This window comes from Taudactylus pleione, unplaced genomic scaffold (assembly GCF_031769625.1).
Source record: "Taudactylus pleione unplaced genomic scaffold, aTauple2 ptg000331l, whole genome shotgun sequence".
NCBI lineage: Eukaryota > Metazoa > Chordata > Amphibia > Anura > Myobatrachidae > Taudactylus > Taudactylus pleione.
Window position 1 is genome coordinate 4015627 of NW_028284732.1, and position 26894 is coordinate 4042520.

The 26894-nt window shown below is 45.4% G+C and overlaps 1 protein-coding gene across 1 annotated transcript in view; it reads right to left on the reverse strand.

Moving 5' to 3' along the window:
• Nucleotides 1-7773, reverse strand: part of NAGS (N-acetylglutamate synthase) — a 29929-nt gene extending 22156 nt beyond the window's left edge. The window contains exon 1 of the mRNA XM_088443605.1: nt 7462-7773. Coding sequence (XP_088299731.1) covers nt 7462-7773 — 312 coding nt within the window. The remainder of the gene's footprint in view (nt 1-7461) is intronic.
• Nucleotides 7774-26894: the final 19121 nt, after the last annotated feature.

Genomic DNA, 26894 nt, shown 5'->3' on the forward strand with positions numbered 1-26894 from the left:
AGATAAGATTATTAATTTAGAGCTCAGAGTAATTAAGAAACCTTTATTACCACCCATAGTTACTATAATACAAATTAATTTAGGTGAGATTTGGTGCAGGAACCTCAACCCTCTGGAGCTGGAGATATAGGGAGGAGAAGAGTGGCTGAGGGTTTTGTAGGTGTGTGTAGAGTAGTATGAACTTAATATTGGATAGAACAGGAAATGAGTGGAGTGATTGACAAAGGTAGCCAGCAGAGGATTGAATGACAGGAGAGGAAAATGAGGCAGGAAAAACAGATAAGGACTGCATAAAGAGGGACGAGATTGAATTTCGGGAGGCCAGAGAGGATTACAGTAATTCAAGTGGCAGATAAGAGTATGAATAAGGGCTTTAGTGGCTCCAAAATTGGCTGATTCTGGAGATACAATTACAGAAGTAGAAGAGGCAGGATTGTCAGAGGGGCTGAATGTGGGGGGAGAATGATAGTGCAGAGTCTAGGATGACTCCAAGCCAGTGAACTTGGGGGACAGAGGAAAAATAGATGTCAACAGGGAGGGAGTTGGGGAAGAGGAGACTATGGTGGGGGGAAAGACAATTACTTCTGTTTTATCCATCTCAGGAACAGATGGCCAACATAAAGTGATGTGGAAGAGGACAGGAGATGAGAGAAAATATTTCCCCCCCACACACACCCCCACCACAGTATTATAACCATGTCACAGCACAATAGATTGGAGATGTGGCCTGATTTCAAGGAATATATATGTGACTAAGGGACCCCAGTAGGTATTCCTGAGTTTGGTCTCTGACTAGAGTTAGAGTGAGTCAGTAATTTTCTTTACCTTGACTGTATAATGCTAGTGTCAGGACTGCGAACTTGCAGATGCACAAGTCCTGATGCAGCGAGGACAGAGCCTAATATAATACTCCACCACCCGTGGTAAATATAAAGGGCCTCAAGTCCCCAAATATTTTATCACAATTGCTCAGGCTTGGCGAAACAAACTACCACACAGTTAAGGTGCCCACACACTAGTCAATATTTTACTCAATCAGCCCGATTGGGACGACAGATCGTGTAAAATATGTCCTAATCGTGAGTTTCTACTCACGAGTACGATGCCGATGCGCGTGTCTGCTGGTTGTACATCGCATCTGATCTGCAGGCAAGATCTGAAAATCTCAGTCACGATGCACTGGAATAGTATAGGATGCACAATAGATCGTGGGTCAATTTGGAAAGTTTTTAACACCAAATCGTGCCCACTACTGCAGGGGGAGAAATCAGACACTATATCGGATTGTGACCTGAACGCCTAGTGTGTGGGCACCTTTAGTTTGGTCGCGCCCTGCTTCTAGCAATCAATAACAGTTATAGCGTACTGCCCCCTGCTTCTAGCAATCAATAACAGTTATAGCGTACACACTATCACAATTGCACAGGCTCTGCAACATGAACTACCACACAGTTAGTTTGGTCGCTTCTATCAATCAATAATAAATATAGCGTAATCTTGGCAATCTAATAATTTCAATAAAGACTTGGTTCTGAAGCATATATAAAATAGATGTTGGGACTCTGTTTTGCTACGTTTCCCGGCTGTATGTTTCCCTGCCACTGGGGGGGTCACCAGGCCTCCTGGTATGTAAACTGCAGTTCTGGGTCTTATTTTATCAATTCACTGCTTTCTATTTTAGGGTATATAGTAAAAGTAAAATTTTATATTAAACTAAAAACATACAATCATGTTGTAATTGGATAATTACAAGAGATAATACTGTATGGCAATAGGAGTAAAGGAAACGGAATGAGATAGATCCCCTTCCGTTTGTGTACGATGATGTCATCAGCCAGTGTCCAACGTCATTCCCTACCATCCAAGTGGGCATAGAGGGGTAATATATTCCTGTGGCGAACGAAGCGAGCCACCGTGCCCGCAGCATGGCGAGCGAAACGAGCTGGCAAGGGGACAAATTTCTTATTTTCTTGGAAAGTGTGGGCTAAAACATCCACTTCCGCCCTTGGGTTACTATGGAAAGGGGGCATTTATCACGATGGGCTGGTTCTGCACGTTTACTTAAAAATACTTAAAAGGGCAGTGAACTGTCATGAGATGGTCACAACAGGTGATATAGATTTGATTGGGCCAGCCAGGCCATGGGTGAATTACACCCAATAAGAAACCTCCACTCTCTGCCCTGCTCGTACCAGTTTCAGCAGATTCATGTCACAGCAGTGTATGGTGAATCTGGAAGGAGCATGGCAGAGAGTTAAACGGGTGCCCTGGTTGATGAGAGGTAAAAGTACATTGGGGTCAATGACAAGTGACCCCCTGAGTAGGCCACAAAATGTCAGTTTGTTTTTTTATTTATTTTCTTTTAAGTGATCAGCTTGTGGTCTTTTTAGACCACAAAGCTGATCACAAAAGCCGGCTCTGCTCTGTCTGTCAGAGCAGAGCAGGACTTTGGGAACCAGGAGGAAGCCCTGATAACACATCTGAAATTGGCATTACTATCACAGGACTTTCCCACTTACAATTTATTTTTTAGTACATTTCAGGCAGATTGCATTTCCTATTACAAGTAGTACAGAACCCCTATAACGTTGTAAAGACATGGTAAGAGAAATGGTTGGAGCCCCTCTTCACCTCTGTACCCCATAACAACTGCGCCCCCTGCAGTGGTGGCAGTTCCACTACCAAGGACATAAATCTAAATTATTATATTGACAATCATTTTTTTATTCAGGTTTGTGTAGTATGCTTTCATTATTATAGATGAGCATTTAAATCTGTTTTTACAGATGTTAATAATATATATGCATTACTTGTAATACTTTTACACAAAAAAGTGATGAAAGGGTGAAAGACAGACATAATTCAGAGATGTGACAGCAAAGTGCATGGAGTGTGAGAGAGGTTATAGAACCAGAGGACATGGCCAGAGGGTTTGCATGCGTCTAGGGCATGTGAGTTTAACTTTATTAAAGGTACATGTTGCTATGCCTTTCTACTAGAAAAGGGGTAATGATCTTAAAATGAGAAACTGTTTCTTTAACAGAAAAGTTTTTGGACATTTGATATTTATTATTATTATTATTATTATTATTATTATTCTATAGTTAAATTTTACTGTTACAGGCTTAAGCTTGCCATACACTAGTATGATTTTGGGCTGATTGTACGATTTTAGACGCCTCGTTCGATGTAAATTGTGCAGTATTTAGGTACCAATATGTATGATCCGATGCGCGCTCCCACAACTGTTCTATCGTATCGTATGATCAGATGTGCAACCCATATTATCTAGCGTATAGAATGCTGATCGTGCTGTGTAATTGCGCAAATTCGATGATTCATGCGTCCGATCGGCATCATTTGTTAAAAAAAATAAAAAGACTGATGCACGCACGGGTGAGGGAGATCCATGATGCATGCATCTGTCTTTAGTAAAATAAACACAGATGCAGGGCTGGTGAGCACCATCTGTGAAAAAAATAAAGTGTTATTTAAAAAAAAAAAAATGGCGTGCCCCCCCCCCCCCAAAGAGCAGCCAGCCCCGGGCTATTAGTGACCCAGTGCTGGTTGTGCAACATATGGGGGACAAATGAAGTAGGGGTCCCCCATATGTAGGCACAACTAGCACCGGGCTAGTCAGGACCAGCCCTGGTTGCCAAAATACAGGGTCAAAACAACGTAGGAGTCCCCCGTATTCTGCACAACCAGCACTGGGCTCTGATCCGGTCCTGGTTCTGGAAATACAGGTGGAAAAAAATGCATAGGGTCCCCCTGTATTTTCCAGACCCAGCACCGGACTTTTTCTAGCGGCGGGCTGATGCCACAGCCCGGGGAGCCCTTTCACCGGGTCCCCAAGACGAAGCATCAACCCTGACCGCTAGTCAGTCCAGGCCGGGGATCCCTGAGGAGCTGGGGACCCCCACCAATAAAGTGGTCTCCCACTCGAGGCTACAATGGTGGGAGACAGTCATTGGCTGAGAGGGGGCAGACCTCTCTCAGCCAATGAATGCTCAGACACGGCACTACAAAGTGTAATGCCACGTCTGAGCCATTAATTCAGGAGGTAACATCCTTCAAGTAATTTACCTAGTTCGTGTGTTGTTTTTTTTTAGTTTTACCAAGACCAAGGATGCCTACAGGGACAAGAGGACCAGTCCAGGTAATGTAGGTGAATATGTGTGAGTGTATATGTATTAAAACTATACTGTCACAGTGTATGTGTATTGCGTTTATTTAAACATTTCTTTACATGCGAACTACATGCCCTTAATGCCTCGCGTGCTGGTACTTGTGGTTCTCCAAGTACCAGCATGCGGGGGAAGCTTCCTGGGACCTGCAGTTCTACAATCTTTTCACTTTCTATTTTTACACTACACTTATACACTATCAACCTGAGACCCACCGCCCCAGGGGTGCCAGGGATAGCCCCGGGCTATCAGGCCTAAGGTGCCCTGGAGGGGGGGGCTTTATTGGGGGGGTCCCCAGCTCCCCAGGGATCCTCGGCCTGGACTGACTAGCGGTAAAGGTTGAAAGGGTGAAAGGGCTCCCCCACTAGAAAAAGTCCAGTGCTGGTTCTGGAAAATACAGGGGGATCCTATGCATTTTTCCCTCTGTATTTCCAGAACCAGGACCGGATCAGAGCCCAGTGCTGGTTGCGCAGAATACAGGGGACCCTATGTCGTTTGTCCCCCTTATTTTGGCAACCAGGACTGGTTCTGCTTACATATGGGGGACCACTACATCGTTTGTCCCCCGTATGTTGCACAACCAGCACTGGGTCATTAAAAGCATAGGGCTGGTTACTCTTTGGGAGGGGGCACGCCGTTTATTTTATTTTTAAAACACTTTTTTTTTTTCCACAGATACATGCATGGTTCTCACTGGACCATCCCTGCATCTGTGTTTATTTTATTAAAGATCGAAGCATGCATCACGGATCTCCCTCACCTGTGCGTGCATCAGTCTTTTTTTTTCTAAATGATGCCACTCGGGTGGGCGGATGTACGATGCATCGGGGCGAATGATCGTACGTGAGATCGTATGAACATCATGTGTCTAATAACCAAATCGAGCGGACGGGACTACCAGGGAGCTGCCAGGGAGTTCACGGGAAATCGTATGCTGAATCGCATTTTATGCTGGTCGTACTAGTGTATGGCCAGCATTAGCCAATTGAGGAAGAGTTCTAAAAGCCAGTGATGCATATCACTGCTAACCTAAATGAAATACAACTCTATACTTTCCAAGTCAGCATTGTGTTTAGACCATGCAGCAATGAAGGCAGATGTTAAAAAGTTATCCACACATAGGATGGCTTAAAACAGTAATAGTAATATAAAGTTAACATGTTTTTTTTTATTTCACATGCTTTTAGATTATGGATGTATTAGAATGTAACGTACCAATTCACCAATATTGGACCTACCTATTATTTACAACCACAAAAGATTGAGGCACAGTAAGTGGCCTATTCATCATTACATAATTATTACTAGTGATAATTATGTTTTAGACTCGCTGCAAGTTTAAAAAACCTTTCGGAGACCTTCATCATGCCTCATTAACAAAAGTATCACTTTCTAAATGCTGCTCTTTTTGCAGTGTCAGCTTTTTGGCATTGTGATACTTTTCCCCCTACAGATAAGGTATCTATAAAGATTTCCTCACACTGCATCTGGCCGCTGTCCCCTTGCTAATCCTGCCACTGTCTGTAACAACAGACACCCTCCTGCTAACCCCACCACTGTCATTAACCACCTCCCCAGCAGCGCTACTGCTGCTGTCTGTCCCTGCTGCTGCTGCTCTGTGTATCCACCTTCCCTCCAGATGCCTCCACCACCTATGGTATCTGTACCAGACCCACCCACCCCACCGTGCAGGCACTTCTGCTGTTGTGTGTAACAGTCTTTCCTCCCGCCACCTGTAACCACCTCCCCCTGCTGCCGATGGTTTCTGTCACAGTACCCTCCAGCGCGACACCGCCCCCTAGCACAAGCTCCCCCTGGCGTCTCTGCAGGAGAAGTTGAAGGTGAGCAGTGGAGGACCTGCTTGTGGAGCCTTGAGGCACAATGACAGCCCGGAGATACCGGAGGTAAGTAGACACAGCTGGAGGGATCTGAAAAAAATCCCTCTACTGCACAAGGTGCCATGCAAATGGCAGCTTGTAAAACTAACGGGGGCTGTACACCATCTCAGGATGGCGTACACAGGCCCGGTGACGGTGGGGGGTAAGAGTACATCAGTACCGGGTCCCTAAGTCCAGAGGGGCCCTGAGACCCAGACGGGCACAATGCGGGGCCCGCGGACGGCAGACTTAGTGCTACAGCCGAGACTGCTGGTACCCGTATCCGCCGCACTGTTCTTTTCTACTCTGGCCCGGGCAGCGCTAGGCTGGACTTGCCAGTGGCTCAGGTGTGACCCGGGCCGGATATGACCTCTTCAGCAACGCAGCAGCGTGACGTGATAGGTCATGCCGCCACACATGCACACAGTGGACTGCGCCTGGGCTGAGTGTGGAATAATGGGGCTAAGTGCGGAGGGTGGGGACCGGGGAAGGTGAAGGGGGCTGAAGGCTGGGGAAGGTGATGAGGGTCTTCTGGGCTGAGAACGGTGAGAAGCTGAATTTGAGGAAGGTGATGAGAGGCTGAGGACTAAGGATGGCTGGCTACAGACGCCATCCCTCCTACTCATGAGGCATCCACAGCACTGTGATCAACAAGAAGACCTGCTTGCATCATCAGTGACAGTGTGGTGAGTCATAGTGTATTTTACTTTATTAAAAGGCTTGCATATCTTTCAGATAACATTATCAATCTTCACATATCATACATGCAGGGGAGTTATGTGTGGGTGCGAGGTCCGGGCTGGTGGTGAGAAGGTGGGGCCCCCAGAGACATCGGTGTACCGGGCCCTGAGATTTCTGTTGCCGGCCCTGGGCGTATAATAACACTCACAAGGTCCTAAAAATTACTAAAGTATGGGGACTGTGGAAATTATTGTGGGATAATTGCAACCTGGAGATATCAGTGATATTTCCTGTGTTACATGCTTAATGAACGGCCCTGAAACTTAATTTTTTCAAAAGCAGGTAAAAGTGTTAATTTTTGTCCACTTTTCTAGAAATTAAGGGATGATGAATAGACCCCTAAGTCGGTGTTTTCCTACCAGTCCTCAGGGACCCCTAACAGTGCATGTTTTACAGATCTCCTAATTTGTCCACAAGTGTATTCATTTCATGACTGACACATTTTAAAAGATCCACATGTTGAGATATTAGGGGTCCCTGAGGACTGGAGTTGGGAATCACTGCATTATGTAGTCATTTTCATTGCAATACAGCAATATTCTTCTTGATTATAAATATTTGACTGTAACACTTTACAAAGTGAACTAGAGAATACTTTCTGCAGTAAGATATTTATTCCTAGGAAAGGAATGAGAAGTACCATTGGTATAACTTACCTCAACAACTGCAAAAGCCTTCTGGTAAGTGGAATGCATTTCTTGGAATTGTGCCAGCCAATGGCGTGCCTCACTGGGTGTCCCACCGCACTCTCTCAGAAAAGCGCGAATGTCCCTTCGGACCAAAGAGCGGTCAACCATTGAGGAGACTGCTCCAGACTCCTTGGTGGTTTCCTGTTTATTCAGTTCTTCGTGGGTAGGATCATCTCTTATTCTAACACGCTGGTGGAGTGCAGAACCTCCTCCACTTAGACCGCTAAGGAAGCGAGAGTTACGGAAGGAGAGGGATGAAATTCCCTGTACAGCTGCCATGGAGATTCTGTTGTGTATCTCACACTAGTTCTCCTCTTACTCTGACGTGAAGTCTGATTGTCCTTTAGTGTATTATGTTTTGGTCTCTGAAACTGTCCCTCAAATACTTTTTCAATCTCTTAAACTTTGGTTATATGGTCAAACCTGTGTGACATCCCCAGGGGTGTGGCTTGGCTGTGATAAGAGAGACGGACAGAGGTTATGGGAAAAAGGCAGAGACTGCAGAACAATTCAAGTCCCTCTATAAGTGTCGTCATTCCACTACTGTGCCTAGGAAAAGTTACCATAGATTTGTATTTGTAAGTAAACTTGCAAGTGTAGATTCAGAGGGTGGATTTAAGAAGGATTTTAGCCTACATAAAATGACCTTAGAAACAAACTGTTTCACCATAGTGTGCTCTTCATGATGTGATTTCCAGATATATTGTAAATTCTATGTAGCGCTGCTTTTTTTAGCAGAGGTAAATAGTATATTGCACTATTTGTGGTAGAGATTGATCAGACATGCATGCATTACTTGTGGTAGAGATTGATCAGACATGCATGCATTACTTGTGGTAGAGATTGATCAGACATGCATGCATTACTTGTGGTAGAGATTGATCAGACATGCATGCATTACTTGTGGTAATCAATATATCTGCAGATCGACTGATCTGCAGATATATCTGCAGACTGTGTAGAACATATGTTCTGCATACAGCTTGCCTGATTTGTCATGACTTATGTCACAACTGGGCACGTCCAGTTGAGCAGTCAATCCCTGCCGGCCCGTGTAGCAATTGTATGGGCGTTAGGCAAACCGCCCGTACACACAGCACGATGCACCAATATATCTGCAGATATGTTGGGCATCGACTGTGCAGCACAGCCGACGCAATTTGTCTGTGAACGACGTCATTCACAGACATATCGCTGATACAAACTGGGTAACACACACATGATATATCGGCTGTTCAATTGGACGCCCAATGTGTCGGCCAGTGTGTACCCATCATTACTAGCTATTACATATTATAACTAAAGTAGACAGTCCATTAAACAGACAATATGTGTGTTTCTGAACAAAGTAAATTGTACTGCCGCTATGTGTAAAAACAATATGTACATTTGCAGGTGTTACATACATATATTTGCCTTATAACGGAAAATCACAGAACAAAGACCTAAAACAAGCATCAGTTGGAGCTTTAGCTTTTTTTTCTTATCAGTATAAACCTGATAATGATTTACTGTCAACAGAGATAAATCAATGCATGGTTTCATGCGGGAGGGGTAAAGGGCAACCTCATCCAATTTGGCAGATCCTGGAAATGAACCTTGGATTTAAAATGTGCTGCTTCTTTGAATTAAAATGTTTTGTTGCAATTATATTACTACAGGAGCTAGATGTTTAGTTCAGCTATGCCCTTTCTATACATACAGTATATGGGGAATTACTGTTTGGTTGAATGGGTCATTATAGCCATAAACTTTCTTTATCAGTCATCACCAGTAGCTTACACTTTATTTAAATTAATATGTCCTCTCCGGGATCGGTATGAAATACCGCTGGACACATGTCAAATCCCGATGCCGGAAGACCAGCAACAGGAGTATTTTTACGATTACTAATCCTACCCCCCCAACCCTCCCTTAGGAGTGCCTAACCCTAACCTCCCCCCTGTTAGTGCCTAAACCTAACCCCCCCCCCCCTCTGTGAGTGCCTATCCCTAACCCCCCCTCCCTGCAGTCTAAACCTAACCCTCACAGGGGGGTGCCTAACCCAAACCTCTCCCCGGGGGTGCCTAACCCTTACCCACCCATACTCTAGCCTAACCCTTCCAGGGGGGGGTGCCTAACCCTAAGTCCCCCCACGGGAGCCCCTAACCTAACGCTCGTCCACCCCCCCCCCCCACACTGCTGTCCATGCCCGCCGCCCGGCTTAACTTTGTTCAGTATGCTGGGCATTAGGATCCCGGCGTAGGACAATGATAGGCATCAAAATTTCGACGCCTATCATTAGACCCCTGCCGGGATTAGACAGTCGGGAAACAGGCATTTCGACCGTCAGCTTACTGACTGCTGTGGTTGTGCTTCAGTGTCTTCAGTTATTATTATATTTTATTTATATGGCACCACCAAGTGTCCTTAGCGCCGTACAGAAAAAAATGACAATATATGCACAAAAAATAAAATGTAAAAAGGTCCAAACAAGAAATATATTTAGACAATTGAGTGATAGTTATTAACAGTAGCCATCAATGACCTAATGCTCTTGGCAGAGCCGTAACTAGACTTTTTGGTGCCCTGTGCCAGAAAGCGCATTGGCACCCCCCTATTTTTCAAATGGGGACAACATGCACCCGAAAAAGGGGCATGGCCTCATAGGGAAGGGCCAGGGAAAAGATGGGGAGGCCAGGAGATGCTGGGGATAATATAAGAGGAAGCTACAAGTGAGAACGATTATACAAAGAAAATTGAAAGGCTCGAACAGTGCCCCCCTGCCATGCGGTGCCCTGTGCGTTGGCACAGTTCGCACTACCTTAGTTACGGCCCTGGCCCTTGGACAAATGGACAGAAAAAATCATAGTCAGTGTGAGTGGGAGTGCACTGGAGATAAGGATAGAGCTTAGAGTCTAAAGGGGTGAGGTGTATAAAGGAATAATTAATAATGTTATTTATTTAGCACTTTTCTCCTAATAGGACTCAAAGTGCTTTTCATTTGCCTTTACAGCACTAAATACAAACCAAGCTTAACAAGGGAATTTAGTGAAATGGCTCCCCCTGCATTCACTGCTAAGACCCCAGCACCATCTACACACTCTCCCCCCTTTGCATTCACTACTAACACCAAAGCAGTTCTCAAACACACACTCTCCTCCCCCCTGCATTCACTACTAACACCTTAGCAGCACCCAAATACAGTCTTTTCCCCAATGCATTCACTGCCAACACCCTAGCAGCAGCACCCAGACACACACTCCTCGCCCAATAAACTACCAACATCCCAGCACACAAACACTACCTGTTTCTGATCAGGGTCTTCCGTTCATGCTATTTGCTGCTTCCAAAGCAACAGCAAAAGAAACAGGTCCCGTATGTGTGAGAGGGTAGAACCAACAAAGGAGGGCGGATCCATGCACTCCAGCCTATGGCATGCACATTTTATGTACATTGGTGTGGATTCCTTGTTGAAAATGTGCCCATAGAGACTGGTTTCCAGAGTGAGGGTCCTAGTAAAAGGAGGACTGCAGCACATGCCCCCTGTGCTCCCTGCTCTGGGGCATATAAAGCAAAACCTAGAGTAATGGAGGAGCTTAGCTTGCCCCCTTCAGGGCTCACGCCTGGAGTAAATAATCTTCCATTGTCTCCTATATTTGGCCCCTAGTGGGGTGTCAAGGTGACAGAGTAAGAATGGATTTCTAGACGGTCTTACTGATTTAGTCATCACCATTGTAGTCCATTGGTTCCAAAATTAAGAGGAAACCAACATTTTGCCAAGTTTGAGAAATGCGAATATGAGGTATATCAAGTTAGTGTTGTGGGGGTATGAGATATCTGCTCAAAGTAACTAGGGGGGGGGGGTCAAGTGGGGCACATGCCCTGGGCGCTGTTGGACTTGGCGGTGGCAGGGGGGGGCACTACTTCTGGGGACACTGCATAAAGGGCACTACTACTGGGGTCACATGCATAAGGGGAACTACAACAGGGGTCGTTGCATAAGGTGCACTACTACTGGGGGCATTAAGGTGCGTATGGAGTGGAAAGGAATGTTCCCAGAGTGACGGGAAATGGTGGCGTGTCATGTTGACATTTTTCAGTGGCCACACCCCTTTTGGAATGTGACCATGCCCACTTTTTTGGTGCACGCAAACAGTTCGAGGGGGGCCAAATACCCTACTTACGCCACTGGCTCAAGGTTTTGCAATTGATGTCGCCAAATTTCAAACCATTCAGGATTGGTTTATGCCCAAATATATAAAAAGGTGTTTCTTGTTTTGACAACTTTTATAGGCACTTTATTGGTTCATTTTCTATTATTGCTGCCCCACCTACTGCTATGATTAAAAAAGTGGGGAGATAAAAAAAATGTTTAAAAGGCTTTGGATGCGTTCCTGTAAATGTTTTTTACATATTTTCTCATCTGCTGAAATTAACTATGAAGTGGGCAACAGAGAGCAGAACATAAAAAATAGGGTTATTGGCTAGGGCTCAATAAAGGGCCTGCGTAACCATTAGGCAGCTTAATCAACTGCCTAGGGGGGATACGTACAATATCCTGACAGCGGGGATTCTGGTGGTCAGAATGCCTACACGATAATCCCAGCAGTACTAGTGCTGGCATCCCGACTGCCGGAATCCTGAAGGTAAGTAGCAGGGTTGGGTTAGGGCTGGGCACTAGGGGGAAGGTTAGGGTTAGGCACTAATGGGGAGGGTTAGGTTTAGGAAATCGGGAAGGGGAGGTCTAGGGTTAGGGGTTAATTATACTTAACTCGAGCCGATACGATGGTAAACTAGTCGGGATGCCTGCATCGGGATCCTGTCCGCCGGGATCCTTAATGTCGGCATCCCGTACCCAACCCGCCTAGGGGCGGCGGCCTCTGGAGGGTGCCGGAGAATCCTCCTAACAAAACAAAGAAGGATGTCTCTCAGAAACATCCTTCTTTTACATGGTTCTGGCAGGACTGCCGCCAGGGACCATTTCACACAGGGATCGTCACCAGGATAGTGCAGGGTACAGACCCCAAGCCCCCATTTGCCGGTGGTACCTATTCCCGGCAGCATCGTGAACGTGTTGTAATGACATTTCAATGCTGTCACTACAAGTCTGGACTTGAGGAGCTAGTTGCCGAAACACAGCACTGCAGAGCACTGGAGGCGGAGCAGATACAGACGAGGAATGGAGGAGCAAGCACAAGACGAGCGGTTGGCCTGAGGCAAGGGAACAAGTGGATAGTAAACTGGGGGGAGCAAGGGAGGCAGAGTGAAGCTTTGCCTAGGGTGCTTGCAAACCTGGCACCGACCCTGGCCCAATGGAAGGTCTTCAGTCTGCGCCAAGGTGAAAATAGGGGTTTCCCAAATTACTCGCAGAAAGCATCTTATATATAAAATTAATTGATCTGTTTGTTTGTCTGTCTGTACAGTTATGCATTTGGACACCCCTGCACTGATTGGGATGAAACCTTTGTGAGGTGGTCCAGTTGGATCCTGGCAAGGTTTTAGGGGGGTTAGGGCCCTGGCCAAACCTCCCATTGGTGTACGCCGGGCAGAACTTTGACTCGGGGAGCCTGTTCTGAGCCTTTCACTGGATGGCTATGGACGAAAACTACAGTGTGATAACATTGATCCAGAAAACATACTAGGGGATTGAGGTCCCGATTGGACCTCTTGTTGGTCTAATCTGGGCAGAACTTTGACCCGGGGATGCTGAGCAGAACTTTGACCCAGGGATCCTGTTCTGGACCTTCCACGGGATGGATTTGGATGAAAACTTTACAGAGGGTGGAAATTGGTATGGGATACCTAAGGGAGTGGTTGGGTTCCCGGTTGGACCTCACGGTTAAGTGCACCGGGCAGGACTTGACCCAGGGATTCAGTTCTGGGCCTTCAACTGGATGGATTTGGACTGTATCACATAATTTGGGTGAAAACTTCAGACCTCCCATTGGTGTACGCTGGGCAGAATTTTGATCTTGGGAGCCTGCTCTGGGCCTTCCACTGGATGTATTTGGATGAAAACTTCTCAGAGAGATGGCAATTTTTCTGGGATGCCTTAATTAATAACTTGATTTAAACCCAGGCAACACCGGGTACTTCAACTAGTTAAGTATAAAAAGATTTATTCTCCTGTGCTGACAGAGAGATTCAGGGCCTGATTCAGACCCGCTCGTGAGCGCTGAGCGCTCGCAAGCGGGTCGATGTTGCCCAAGTGCACATGCGCACGACGGACCAGGGTCCATCGTGCGCATGCGCGAGAACTGAATAACGACGGCCAAGCCGTCGTTATGGGTCTCGCACCAAAGGGGGCGTGCTGTCGATGTTGATTGACAGCACGCCCCCTTTGGTGGCGTGCCGGGGCGTGGCTGCCCAGACTGAGGCGTTCCCATGGGAACGCCTACTGTCTGGGGCCGGCCCCACTGACATCACTAGTGATATCAGTGGGAATGCTTTTGGCTCTGATAGAGCCAAAAGCACTCCAGGGCTTGCGGCAGCGAGACCCTACCGCAGGGTCTCGTCGCAAGCCCGATGGTCGCGATGGTCTTGACCATCGCAACCATCATTTTGGCCGCTCGCTATAGCTGTGGGTGGTTACCCACAGCTATGCGAGCGGCCAGGAGGCCGCTCCAAAAAGGAGCAGGGATGGCCCTGATTCAGAGCGAGCGCTCTGTCAGAGCATCCGGCTCTGAATCAGGGCCTCAGTCCTTTATATAGGGTCAATGATACCCACAATACATTAACGGTACACTCTTCTTTACTCAATAATGAACTATATACATAATAAAACAATGTCCATTTAGTATAAACGTTTTAAAAATGTTAGTGGTTTTATTATAGTAAATACCAAAAATATAAGTACAGTGTCCTGGAGATAGTTGTTTCCCTGTAATATACAAAAATATGTATGTAATAAAAAACACAAAATATATATTTGAAATTCACTTCACAGTTTCAGATAAGGGCATAACAGTAGTAAATTAAAAACATGTGTTTAAAAAATGTAAAATCATAATAAAAATAAGATATGGAATAATTTTTTATAAAGCGCAAAATTAAAGCATAAAATTAAAAAAGTCACTCTGCAACATTTTTCATAGAGGTGTAATTTCATTAGCTATTATATGGGCCTTTGAGGAGAGGAGACATTGGAGGGAGCTAAGCAGAGCCATAACAATAGCTCACACTGCCCGGTGCAGGCCACGCCCCTCCATGTGACGTCTCATGAAGGGGGCAGGGCTACGAACACTGAGCATTATAGTGATAGGGCAGCGATGTGCACGTCTGAAGCGTCTTAAGGATGCTCCAGGTGGCACTGCTGCATAGATTCTGTCTGCAGGGTGCTGTTCCACAGGGCACTGCACTCTGGGCCTGATTCAGAGCCGGACGCTATTTGCGCTCGCTCGTTCAGAAAAAGGGGCCGACTATTTAAATTGAGCGCGCGCTCTTTGCGGTCTGTTGACGCCTCCATGTCTGAGCGAGCGAACGAAACATGCCCTCGCTATTTTGAAAAGACGTCCCCTGGCCGCTCGCATCACACGTCATCTCCACTATTTATTAGATTAATCGAGTACATCGAAAGGCGTCTGAACTGCTCGCAGTGCTTGTGGTTGGATTTTCCTACCGCAATCATGCGAACAGTTCAGGCTAAGAGACAACCAAGTGACGTGGCCGATGACGCTGCTTTGTTAATTATGCACACCCTTAAAACGCCCGTTTTGACCGTTTGGCACGCCTGTGTTCGGATCTCCACTCCCCGTTTTCAAGCACCTTCCCGTTACCACCCACAAACGCCTCATCCTGTTACTCAAATTAGCAGGCACTCGCTATTTTGCGAACACACATTTTCTGACCGTACTGACTGGTTGGTGCATGCGCATTACGACCCATATGCATGCGCAGATGTGCGAACATTGCTCGGAGCGAACGAGCGGCTCTGAATCAGGCCCTCTATGCGGCTACACACCCCTAGTTACGGCCCTGGAGCCAAGTTTCAGTATTACGTTGTTCACGGATCACAAGAATCTGTTGTATATCGAGTCTGTCAAGATTGGGCGCAGTTTTTCTCCAAGATTAACTTTACCATAACCTGTAGAACTGGATTTAAGGGGTAAATTTAGTAAGGGTCGATTTTCAGTTCCATTCTATTTTGTGGTGAATTGGTGGTAATTTGTACAATCGGGTATTTACTAGAGGCAAAACCGACTCTAAATTCCCTCAAAATCCCCAAAAATTTGACTACTCACACAAAAAGACCTTCAAATAGACCATTGGTAGTTCCCCATAGCCATCAGTAGAAAATAGCTTATTTACCAACAGTCCATTTGAAAATAGACGAAAAAACGACCCATAATCACCATTTTCAATATAACCATGAGAAACCGTTCTATTTGGTTTAAGATCATGTAGAATTGTGTAAAAACTCAATGTGATGGAAAAAACATGGGAGAGAAGCATTTTGGACACTTTGGCTGTATAAATCAGGCATTTAAAAGCATAACAATTACTATTTAAAAATTGTAGATATGCAAATTAGCACTGGGATAAAGGTGTTTGTGGGTAATACAATGCATGTGACAAGTATTGGCCATTAGGAATGCTTTGTATAATTTTATGTCTATTTTGGGCTCTATTGAGGGTGAATAGAAAACATTTAGAACTTCACATAGAACTTCTATCTATCTAAAGTCTCTCACTCTCTGGGGGGGTTTACTTTCTACATCTATTTACCTGTCTATCTTCAGTGTCAGTCTCTGGGAGGTTTCTACATCTATCTGTCTCTATCTACAGTCTCTCACTCTCTGGGTTGTTTCTACATTTATCTATCTTTCTATCTACAGTCTCTCACTCTCTGGAGGGGGGGTTCTACATCTACAGTCATGTGCATAAATATTGAGACATTGACAGAATTTTCATATTATGACCTCTATTCACCTCCACAATGGCTTTGAAAAGAAACAAACAAGATGTGCTTTAACTGCAGACTTTTAGATTTAATTTGAGGGTAATTACATCCAAATCAGGTGAACGGTGTAGGAATTACAACGGTTTATATATGTGCCTCCCACTTTTTAAGGGGCCAAAAGTAATGGGACTATCAACTCAAAAGCTATTTCATGGACAGGTGTGGGCTATTCCCTCATTATTTCATTATCAATTAATTAGGTAAAAGGTCTGGAGTTGATTCTAGGTGTGACATTTGCATTTGGAATCAGTTGCTGTCGATTCTCAATATGAGATCCAAAGAGCTGTCACTATCAGTGAAGCAAGCCATCATTAGGCTGAAAAATCAAAACAAACCCATCAGAGAGATAGCAAAAACATTAGGTGTGGCCAAATCAACTGTTTGGAACATTCTTAAAAAGAAAGAACGCACCGGAGAGCTCAGCAACACCAGAAGACCACGGAAAACAACTGTGGTGGATGACAGAAGAATTATTTCCCTGGTGAAGAAAAACCCCTTCACAACAGTTGCCAAATCAAGAACACTCTCCAGGAGGTAGGTGTATATGTGCCAAAGTCAACAATCAAGAGAAGACTTCACAAGAGTGAATATAGAGGGTTCACCACAAGATGTAAATCATTGGTGAGCCACAAAAACAGGAAGACCAGATTAGAGTTTGCCAAACAACATCTAAAAAAGCCATTACAGTTCTGGAACAACATCCTATGGACAGATGAGACAAAGATCAACTTGTACAAGAGTGATGGGAAGAGAAGAGTATGGAGAAGGAAAGGAACTGCTTATGATCCAAAACATACCACCTCATCAGTGAAGCATGGTGGTGGTAGTGTCATGGCGTGGGCATGTATGGCTGCCAATGGAACTGGTTTACTTGTATTTATTGATGATGTGACTGCTGACAAATGCAGCAGAATGAATTCTGAAGTGGTTCGGGCAATATTATATGCTCATATTCAGTCAAATGCTTCAGAACTCATTGGATGGCGCTTCACAGTGCAGATGGACAATGACCTGAAGCATACTGCATAAGCAACCAAAGAGTTTTTTAAGGCTAAAAAGTGGAATGTTATGCAATGGCCAAGTCAATCCCCTGACCTGAATCCGCTTGAGCATGCATTTCTCTTGATGAAGACAAAACTGAAGGGAAAATACCCCAAGAACAAGCAGGAACTGAAGACATTTGCAGTAGAGGCCTGGCAGAGCATCACCAGGGATGAAACCCAGCGTCTGGTGATATCTATGCATTCCAGACTTCAGACTGTAATTGCCTGCAAAGTATTTGCAATAAAGTATTAAAAAGTGAAAGTTAGATGTAGGATTGTTTAGTTTGTCCCATTACTTTTGGCCCCTTAAAAAGTGGGAGGCACATATAGAAACCGTTGTAATTCCTACACCATTCACCTGATTTGGATGTAATTACCCTCAAATTAAATCTGAAAGTCTGCAGTTAAAGCACATCTTGTTTGTTTCATTTCAAAGCCATTGTGGTGGTGAATAGAGGCCAAAATATGAAAATTCTGTCAATGTCCCAATATTTATGCACCTGACTGTATCTGTATTTATTTAGAGTTTCTCAATCTCTGGTGGGTTTCTACATCTATCTATCTACAGTGTCTCACTATCTGGGAGGTTTCTACATCTACCTACAGTTTCTCACTCTCTGGGGGTTTCTACATCCATCTATCTCTACAGTTCCTCACTCTCTGGGGGGGTTTCTACATCTCTCTGTCTACAGTCTCTCACTCTCTGGGGGGTTTCTATATCTATCTATCTGTCTACAGTCTCTCACTCTCTGGGGGGGTTTCTTCATCCATCTATCTATCTATTTATCTATCTATCTACAGCAGTGGTCGGGGAACAGGGGTAAATTACCCCACATGGGGTAAAAATGAAATTCCTGGGGGTAATGGATGGACAGCCAGGCATGCATATGAATCATTCTATAATATGGAATGATTCATTTGCATGCCCGGCTGTGCCGCAGGGAGGCTCTAAGCCAGACGCCCGCCGAGATGTTATTTCCAGCGGGCGCCCAGCTCCTTCCCTGCAGCACCGCGTTAGCCGGAGGCTGGAGTTCTCTTCTGAACTCCAGCTTCCACCTCCTACCATGCGCACAATGGGAGAGATGTCATGACGTCTCTCCCATAGTTCTGAGGAGCAGCCGGGCGGACAGGACGGCGGCGGATGCAAGAGCGGGAATTAAGATAAGTGTTTTTTTTTTTGTACAAGCGGCACTACATGGGCATTATATGGGGGCACTACTACAGGGGCATAACTATGGGGGCAAAACTACAGGGGCATTATATGGGGGCACTACTATATAATTTCCTTCCTTTCAAATCAAGGAGGTAACGTCAGAGTATCTAAATATATTTTGGGGTAAAAGGTAAAATAGTTCCCTGACCCCTGATCTACAGTTTCTCACTCTCTGGCGGGTTTCTACATCTATATATCTATCTCTAGTTACAGTCTCTCACTCTCGGGAGTTTCTACATTTATCTATCTATGTATAGTCTCTCACTCTCTGGGGAGGTTTCTACATCTATCTATCGATCTACAGTCTCTCACTCTCTGGGGGTTTTCTACATCTATCTACCTGTCTATCTTCAGTGTCTCACTCTCTGGGAGGTTTCTACATCTATCTATCTCTAGCTACAGTCTCTCACTCTCTGGGGAGTTTCTACATTTATCTATCTATCTAAAGTCTCTCACTCTTTCTACATCTATCTCTATTTATTTACAGTGTCTCAATCTCTGGTGGGTTTCTACATCTTTGTATCTATCTACAGTGTCTCACTATCTGGGAGGTTTCTACCTCTATCTACCTACAGTCTCTCACTCTCTGGGGATTTCTACATTTATCTATCTATATTGATCTACAGTGTTTCTCTCTCTGGGGGTTTCTACATCTATCTATAGTCTCCCACTCTCTGGGGGCTTTCTACATATATTTATCTATCTACAGTCTCCCACTCTCTGGGGGGTTTCTACATCTATCTACAGTGTCTCACTCTCTGTGGGGTTTCTACATCTATTAATCTATCTCTACAGTCTCTCACTTTCTGGGGGGTTTCTATATCTATCTGTATCTACAGTCTCTCACTCTCTGGGGGGTGTTTCTACATCTATCTCTATTTACAGTGTATCAATTCTTGGTGGGTTTCTACATTATTATTATTATCCTTTATTTATATGGCGCCACAAAGGTTCCGCAGTGCCTTACACAGTACATAAATGAGCACACAAGAAAAACAGTTAACAGTAATACAAAACAATGCAGGACAAGGACAAGGTTATAAACTCAGCTGCAAAACACAAGCAGCAGGACATGAGCAACCAGGTGTTAGGTGCCATTGTGGGGAGTTAGGAGTAAATGATACTATAAGTAGGGGGAGGAGAAGCACGTGAGGATGAGGGCCCTGCTCGTGAGAGCTTACATTCTAAAGGGGAAGGGTAGACAGACAGGGACGACACAGAGGGGTAGATAGTGAGGAAGGAGCATGGAGCAGTGGGTTAGGATATGTGCTGCGGAATGTGTGTATAAGATGACCTGATGTTATGTAAAAATTAAGTCCTTCATACATCTATCTCTATGACAGAAAATAGATTGTTTGTGTTATTTACATGAGAGATGTACAAAGTAAAGTAGTAGCACTTTAATTGTTGTGTGTTACATTTTAGCATCTATATACAGCCTGACAAGAAATGCAGCTATTATGGGACTGTCCCGCCATCCTAATACAGTAGTGACTACTTTAGTCCCAGCTGCTGGGTGCTATGCCATGCTCCTGTGAGTGGGTGCATCTCACATGCTAGACCCACTCACAAATGGGTGCAGCCATACATGATGTGGTCCCACAGGATGTTGCAGTACCCGGGCCCAGAATTTCTCTTGGCAGCCCTGGAGGTGACAGACAGAATGAGGAGGGAATGGGGCTTAGTAGTGGGGTAACAAGACCATGGAGGGAGGTGGTTGAGAGTGGAGGGATAGGAGAGGTGGGGGAAAGAAGCAGAGGGTTAGAAAGCAGACTGATGAGAGAAAAAAAGGAAGAACAGCAAGTGGAGGAGACAAGAGGGGGAGGAGAGAGATGGATAAAGTAGAGGATTATGTGGACATAGAATATGGGGGTTGTGTGAAGTAAGGGTGTTCATGCTGTGGACAAGGTAATAATTGAGATGTAAACTGGAGTGGAGGCTGTGAGATATAGAGACAGTGTGGATTAAAGTTGTTAAATGTTCAAAAATACATGTAAAGAACAGTGCTGCTAATGTATGAGCGCAGCTCCAAAAGTGATATATAAAGAGAGGTGTGTGAGTAGTGGGTGCAGGAATTATTTTTTAAACAAATGATTAAAGTAGATAGATGTGACATAATTGGAAAAGGCAATACAAATTGAATGAGGACAAAATTACAATGTACCCGAGCTGATCCAGTCCGAAGTGTTTTGATCAACAAAGATCAATCAACAAGAGCAGTACACAGACAGGGAAGTATTTGCAGTGTCAAAGCAGTGAGTGCAGTAAGTAGTTGCCTGGATATGCATATAGCAGAAGATGTTGATTTTGTTCATTCACATAAGTATGTTGCTTGTTGTTGTTTAGAAAGTGGTGTGGTTTTGAGTTTCTATTCCCTCAGTTTTCCTCCAGTTTAACTCCGGCGTAACTCTGACTTAGTTATCAAATTGTATTTACACTTATAATCTGAACACTTTGAATCTTAACACAGACTATGGCAGCCACCGGCTTTGCAGCCTGAGTGAGCAGTAATATCTAAAGTTACAAACATGTGTCTCTGTGCTCACTGATTGGGACCCCACCCCGCAAGCTCCAACACACACTAAATTGGGATGCAATAAAGTCTAAGATAAACAATTTGTGAGAAGGGGGGAGACCAATACAGATTCACAATACATTCCTAACTTCCTTTAGATAAATTGCTCTTAGTATAGCAGTAGTTGTAATTTACCCAGTATAAATTTTCAAAACTGTGCTGAGGCAATCACTAAAACAGCATCTGATGGGAGCAGTAGTTGTAATTTATCCAGTATAAATTTTCAAAACTGTGCTGGGGGGTTTCTACATCTATCTATCTACAGTCTCTCACTCTCTGGGGGGTTTCTACATCTATTTATCTATCTTTCTATCTATCTTCAGTGTCTCACTCTCTAGTGGGTTTCTATATCTATCTATTTACAGTCTCACTCTCTGGTGGGTTTCTACATCTATCTACCTATCTACAGTGTCTCACTATCTGGGGGGGTTCTACATCTATCTATCTACAGTGTCTCACTCTCTGGGGAGTTTCTACATTTATCTATCTATATCTATCTACAGTTTTTCACTCTCTGGTGGTTTCTCTATCTATCTATCTACATATATTTATCTATCTATAGTCTCTCACTCTCTGGGGGGGTTTCTACATCTATCTGCAGTGTCTCATTCTCTGGAGGGGGGTTCTAAATCTATATATCCATCTATCTATGTGCAGTCTCTCACTCTCTGGGGGGTTTCTACATCTATCTATAGTCTCTCACTCTCTGGGGGGTTTCAACATCTCCAAATTTTGGGCCTTAAGGTCCTTGCAAGGGAACAATGCCCTTTAGACCTTGTTGGTTGTACAATCTTCAGGGCCCCAAAAATGTAGATCCGCCACTGGGTACAATTGAAAAGGGTGGGACCAGATCCCGTGGCACTGTGGGAGAAGACAACCTCTCTCCCATCACAGGGCCTGATCTAGAGATGAGCACAATTATTATTATTACCAGTTATTTATATAGCGCACACATATTCCGCAGCGCTTTACAGAGAATATTTGGCCATTCACATCAGTCCCTGCCCCAGTGGAGCTTACACTCTATATTCCCTACCACATGTGCACACACATACACACTATGGGTAATTTTGTTAGGAGCCAATTAACCTACCAGTATATTTTTGGAGTGTGGGAGGAAACCGGAGTACCCGGGGGAAACCCACGCAAGCACAGGGAGAATATACAAACTCCACACAGTTAGGGCCGTAGTGGGTATCGAACCAACGACCTCAGTGCTGTGAGGCAGTAATGCTACCATTACACCGTCTGTGCTGCCCAGCAATGCCGATATTTACACAGAATGAGCAATTGCTTGCTAATGAACATGCAGAAACACCGCACGGTGGGCCTGAGTCAGAGCCGGGTGCTCTTTCAGAGTGCTCGCTCTGAATCAGGGCGTTTTTTTTCTTTTGGAGCCAGCCTTCTGGCCGCTCGCTAAGCTGTGGGTGACCACCCACAGCTTTTGCGAGTGGCCATGTGATGGTCGCGACCATCGGGCTTGCGACAAGACCCTTGTGGTAGGGTCTCTTTCCCGCAAGCCCCAGTGAGCTTCCTGCTCTAATAGAGGGGGGGGGGCTCAGAAGAACACAGGCGTGTCTGACCATTAAAATGCAGTTTAACCAGTATCTGGAGATGTAGTCATCCAGTCCGCAGTAGATCCAGTCCGCACCCTCTTCCACCTCCCTCTTGAACCTATCCCTTCCCGCTTCCTTCTCTCCCTTGCTCCCATTGCCTGTTCCCAGTAGTGGTCCCTCTTATGCAGTCCCCAAGTAGTGCCCCTAATACATTGCCCCCAGTAGTGATCCCCCCTATGCAGTGCCCCCAGTAGTGATCCCCCCTGTGCAGTGCCCCTTGTGCCCCCAGTAGTAAGCCCCTTATATAGTGCCCCCAGTAGTGGTCCCCTGTGTGCAGTGCCCCTTGTGCCCCCAGTAGTAAGCCCCTAATATAGTGCCCCCAGTAGTGTTACCCCCTATGCAGTGCCCTTATATAGTGCCCCCAGTAGTAGTCCCCCCCTGCAGTGCCCCCAATAGTGGTACCCCTTATGCAGTGCCCTTTAAACAGTGGCCCCAGTTGTAGTTCCCCCCTATGCAGTACCCCAGTATTGCCCTTTATATAGTGCCCGCAGTAGTGGTCCCCCGATACAATGCCCCCAGTGGTAGTCCCCCCCTTGTAGTGCCCCTAGTAGTAGTCCCCCCCTTGTCATGCCCCCAGTGGAGGTTCCCCCTATGCAGTGTCCTCAGTAGTAGCCCCCCCTTTGTAGTGCCCCCCGCCTTGACAGTAGACACACACATAATAATAATAATAATAAAAAAAAACACCTGAATACCTGCTCCGGCTCCTGCCATCCGCTCCTCCGTCCGTCCTCCCGGGCCGGGCTGCTCTGCATTATGGGAGAGACGTCATGACGTCTGTCCCATTACCCACTGCGGGAGCCGGAAAATAGAGCACATGAGTGCGCTCCAGCCCGGCTCCGGCAGTGAGCGCAGTAGCCAATCAGAGTCTAATAGACTCTCATTGGCTGCTAATTAAAACAAACACACAGCTGCCGGCGCCGGGGAAATCCATTGATTCCGCATTGTATGCATATGCATAATCAGTGCATTTCCGCACATTAACCCAAGATTTACCATGCAGAGAAAATGCTATTTAATTGAATAGCATTCTCTGCGCGGCCTGGGAAATTAGAATGCTGTAGGGAGGATTCCAATTAGCCAGCAGCTAATTGGATTCTCCTCTATAGCATGCTTCAGGCACAGAAACAGCTCTGTGTCTCATATTTGGGGTTATTATATGCTGGTGGAATATGTTCAGTATCAAGACAGAGACGATGCCTGCGTGACACCTGTCAGAATCCCTGTGTCGGCATCCTGACCACCGGCATCCCGAAGGTAAGTTGGGGGGAGGGATAGGGTTAGGCACTAGGGGGAGGGCAGGGACGAAACTAGGATATCTGTCACCCGGGGCAAGGCAGTAATTTTGCACCTCCTCCCTTCCTGTACCTGGATTTTGTCCTTGCTCCTCCATAAGGCAGTGCACTAGTCAGACGTCCCTGGTATAGTGACTTACATTATGCCACACACTGTAATGCATATTACCAAAGTGCCACTTACATGTTTGCCTGACACCATTTTATGCCCCACAGTAATTACTTTAAAATTACCTGCTCATTGTTAGGGGTCTCATGCTCATTGCCAGGGGTTTCATTCTCGTTGCCAGGGGCCTCATTCTCGTTGCCAGGGGTCACATGCTCTGGGTTTCATGCTCGTTGCCAGGGGTTCCATGCTCGTTGCCAGGGGTTCCATGCTCGTTGCCAGGGGTTCCATGCTCGTTGCCAGGGGTACATGCTCGTTGCCAGGGGTTCCATGCTCATTGCCAGGGGTTCCATGCTTGTTGCCAGGGTGTTTATGCTCATTGCCAGGGAGTTTATGCTCGTTGCCAGAGGTTTCACGGGAGAAGATGCAGCTTTCTGCATCTTCTCCTAGCAGCGCCAGCATTCCCGGCACTTCTGGGAACGCTATGTGCATTGCGCTGGCCTAACAGACACTAGAAGTCCAGTAGGACCCCTAGCATTTGTTGCTTCCTAGGCGGCGACCATTTTTGGAGGCCCGTTTTCAGCAGATTCCATAAGGACAGCTAGTCCGGATGGAATCTGCAGTCCTCAAGCCACAATAGGGTGTGCGGGGGCTGAGTCAGCCCTTCATCATCCCCTGAAATCCGGTGCACGTGCACCTCTATCCCCCCCCCCCCTAGTTGTGGCCTTGGTTAGGATTAGGCACAATGGGGGGAGTGTTAGGTTTAGGGTGTGGGGAGGGGGAGGTTAGGTTTAGGCACTAGAGGTTCAGACATCGGGGAGGGAAAGTTAGGATACCTACTGACAGGTGTCGGTATCCTAACCCTGTCGGGATGCCGGAGTCGGGATTTTGACCACCAGGTTCCCGTGCGCCAGCATCCCATACCCGTCCCATGCTGGTTATTAGTGGGTATGATATTATGGGCAGATGTATTAAGCTCTTGAAAGTGATAAAGTGGAGAGTGATGAACTGCCAGCTACTCAGCTCCTAACTGTCATGGTACAGGCTGTGTTTAAAAAATGGCAGTTAAGCCGCATATCCACTACACGATTAATGAACGATTGAATGATAATGACATTGTTATCGTTCAATCATTCATTATACTGTTCAGTGTGGGCACCCTCCCTCATCCCCGAACCCGCACAACCTGATGATAGCGTCAGGTTTGGACAGTAGGTTCGGGCGATGAATGACGGTGTCAACAACCAGCAGGAGCATGTATCGCTGTTCGTTGATGGCACATCCACTGTGCGATATTGGCACATCCACTGCGCGATATTGCGGACAATGAACGATAACGATATCATTATCGTTCAGTCGTTCATTTATATCGTGTAGTGGATACGCAGTATTAGGAGCTGATAGGTTGGTCGTTTATCACGCTCCACTTTATCACTTTCCAGAGCTTAGTACATCTTCCCCCATGTTTTCTGTCAGCATACAGAATATCGCTACTCCCCTAAAATAATTTTGCTTGGCTCACAAATTGATCATTTCAGAATTGCTCTCCTGACTTGTCAAAGCTCATTACATTCTGAAAATTTGTCTTTTTACACATATTGTAATTACTGTATAACTGATAATGAAATGGACTGATTATTTCATTATATTTGTGGGGGATAATGACAGGAGCACTGGACTACAGTTATTTCTGCTGTCCACAACTGAACAATTACTTTGTCCCCTCTGCATGTCCCTCTCTTTATAGCCCCCCCCCCACCTTCCCTTTTATCTGTCCTCTCTTTATTTGCTGATAAAACAATATATGATTACATAGTCACGCGCTGTTGCTCTGGTCACACAGAAGAACTATCCAAGTTGCGTATAAACAAATGTATTTTGGATAGATGTCAGGTCATTTACGAAGTAGAGAATGTAACAGGACATTTGGAGGATTAGTCAATAAAACAGAACATTAGAACATTATATTCCTGTTCCTTTTCTATTTCGCTATTCATGTGTGACAATGAATTAAAATATTATACCCAAACTCATAGTATGAACCTGCAGGAACTTATCTCCCCAAAAATGTATAAATGCCAGGGCTAGCTCTATAATAATGATTTTAGTATACAGTACACTGCATATATCTCCACCACGATTCCCCCTGCACCACACAGTTGAGATTACTGTAACTAATGCTGGGTACACACTGGCCGACATATCGGCCATTTAATTGAACGGTCAATATATTGCATGTGCATCGACCAGTGTTGTTGTACAGATGATATGTCTGTGAACTACGTAATTTAAGCTGCGTACGCACTAGACGATAAATTGAACGATAATGAAATCATTATCGTTCATCGCGTTCAGTATCGTCCACTGTGTATGCAAGATTTTGTTAATGATGCAAGGGATCGTTAACGATGTCTTTCATCTCCCATACTTGCAGGGCGACCTGAGAATGAGGGAGGGTGCCGTCACTGAATGATATCATTCAGTGTGTATGCTCAATGTTGTTAACGTCATTGAGCCCGACAGTGCAGGGGAAACACTAAACAATATCGATCATGTAGCATATCGTTAAGGGTCTATGAGCCTTTACACTCTGCACATCATGCTGTGTGTAAGG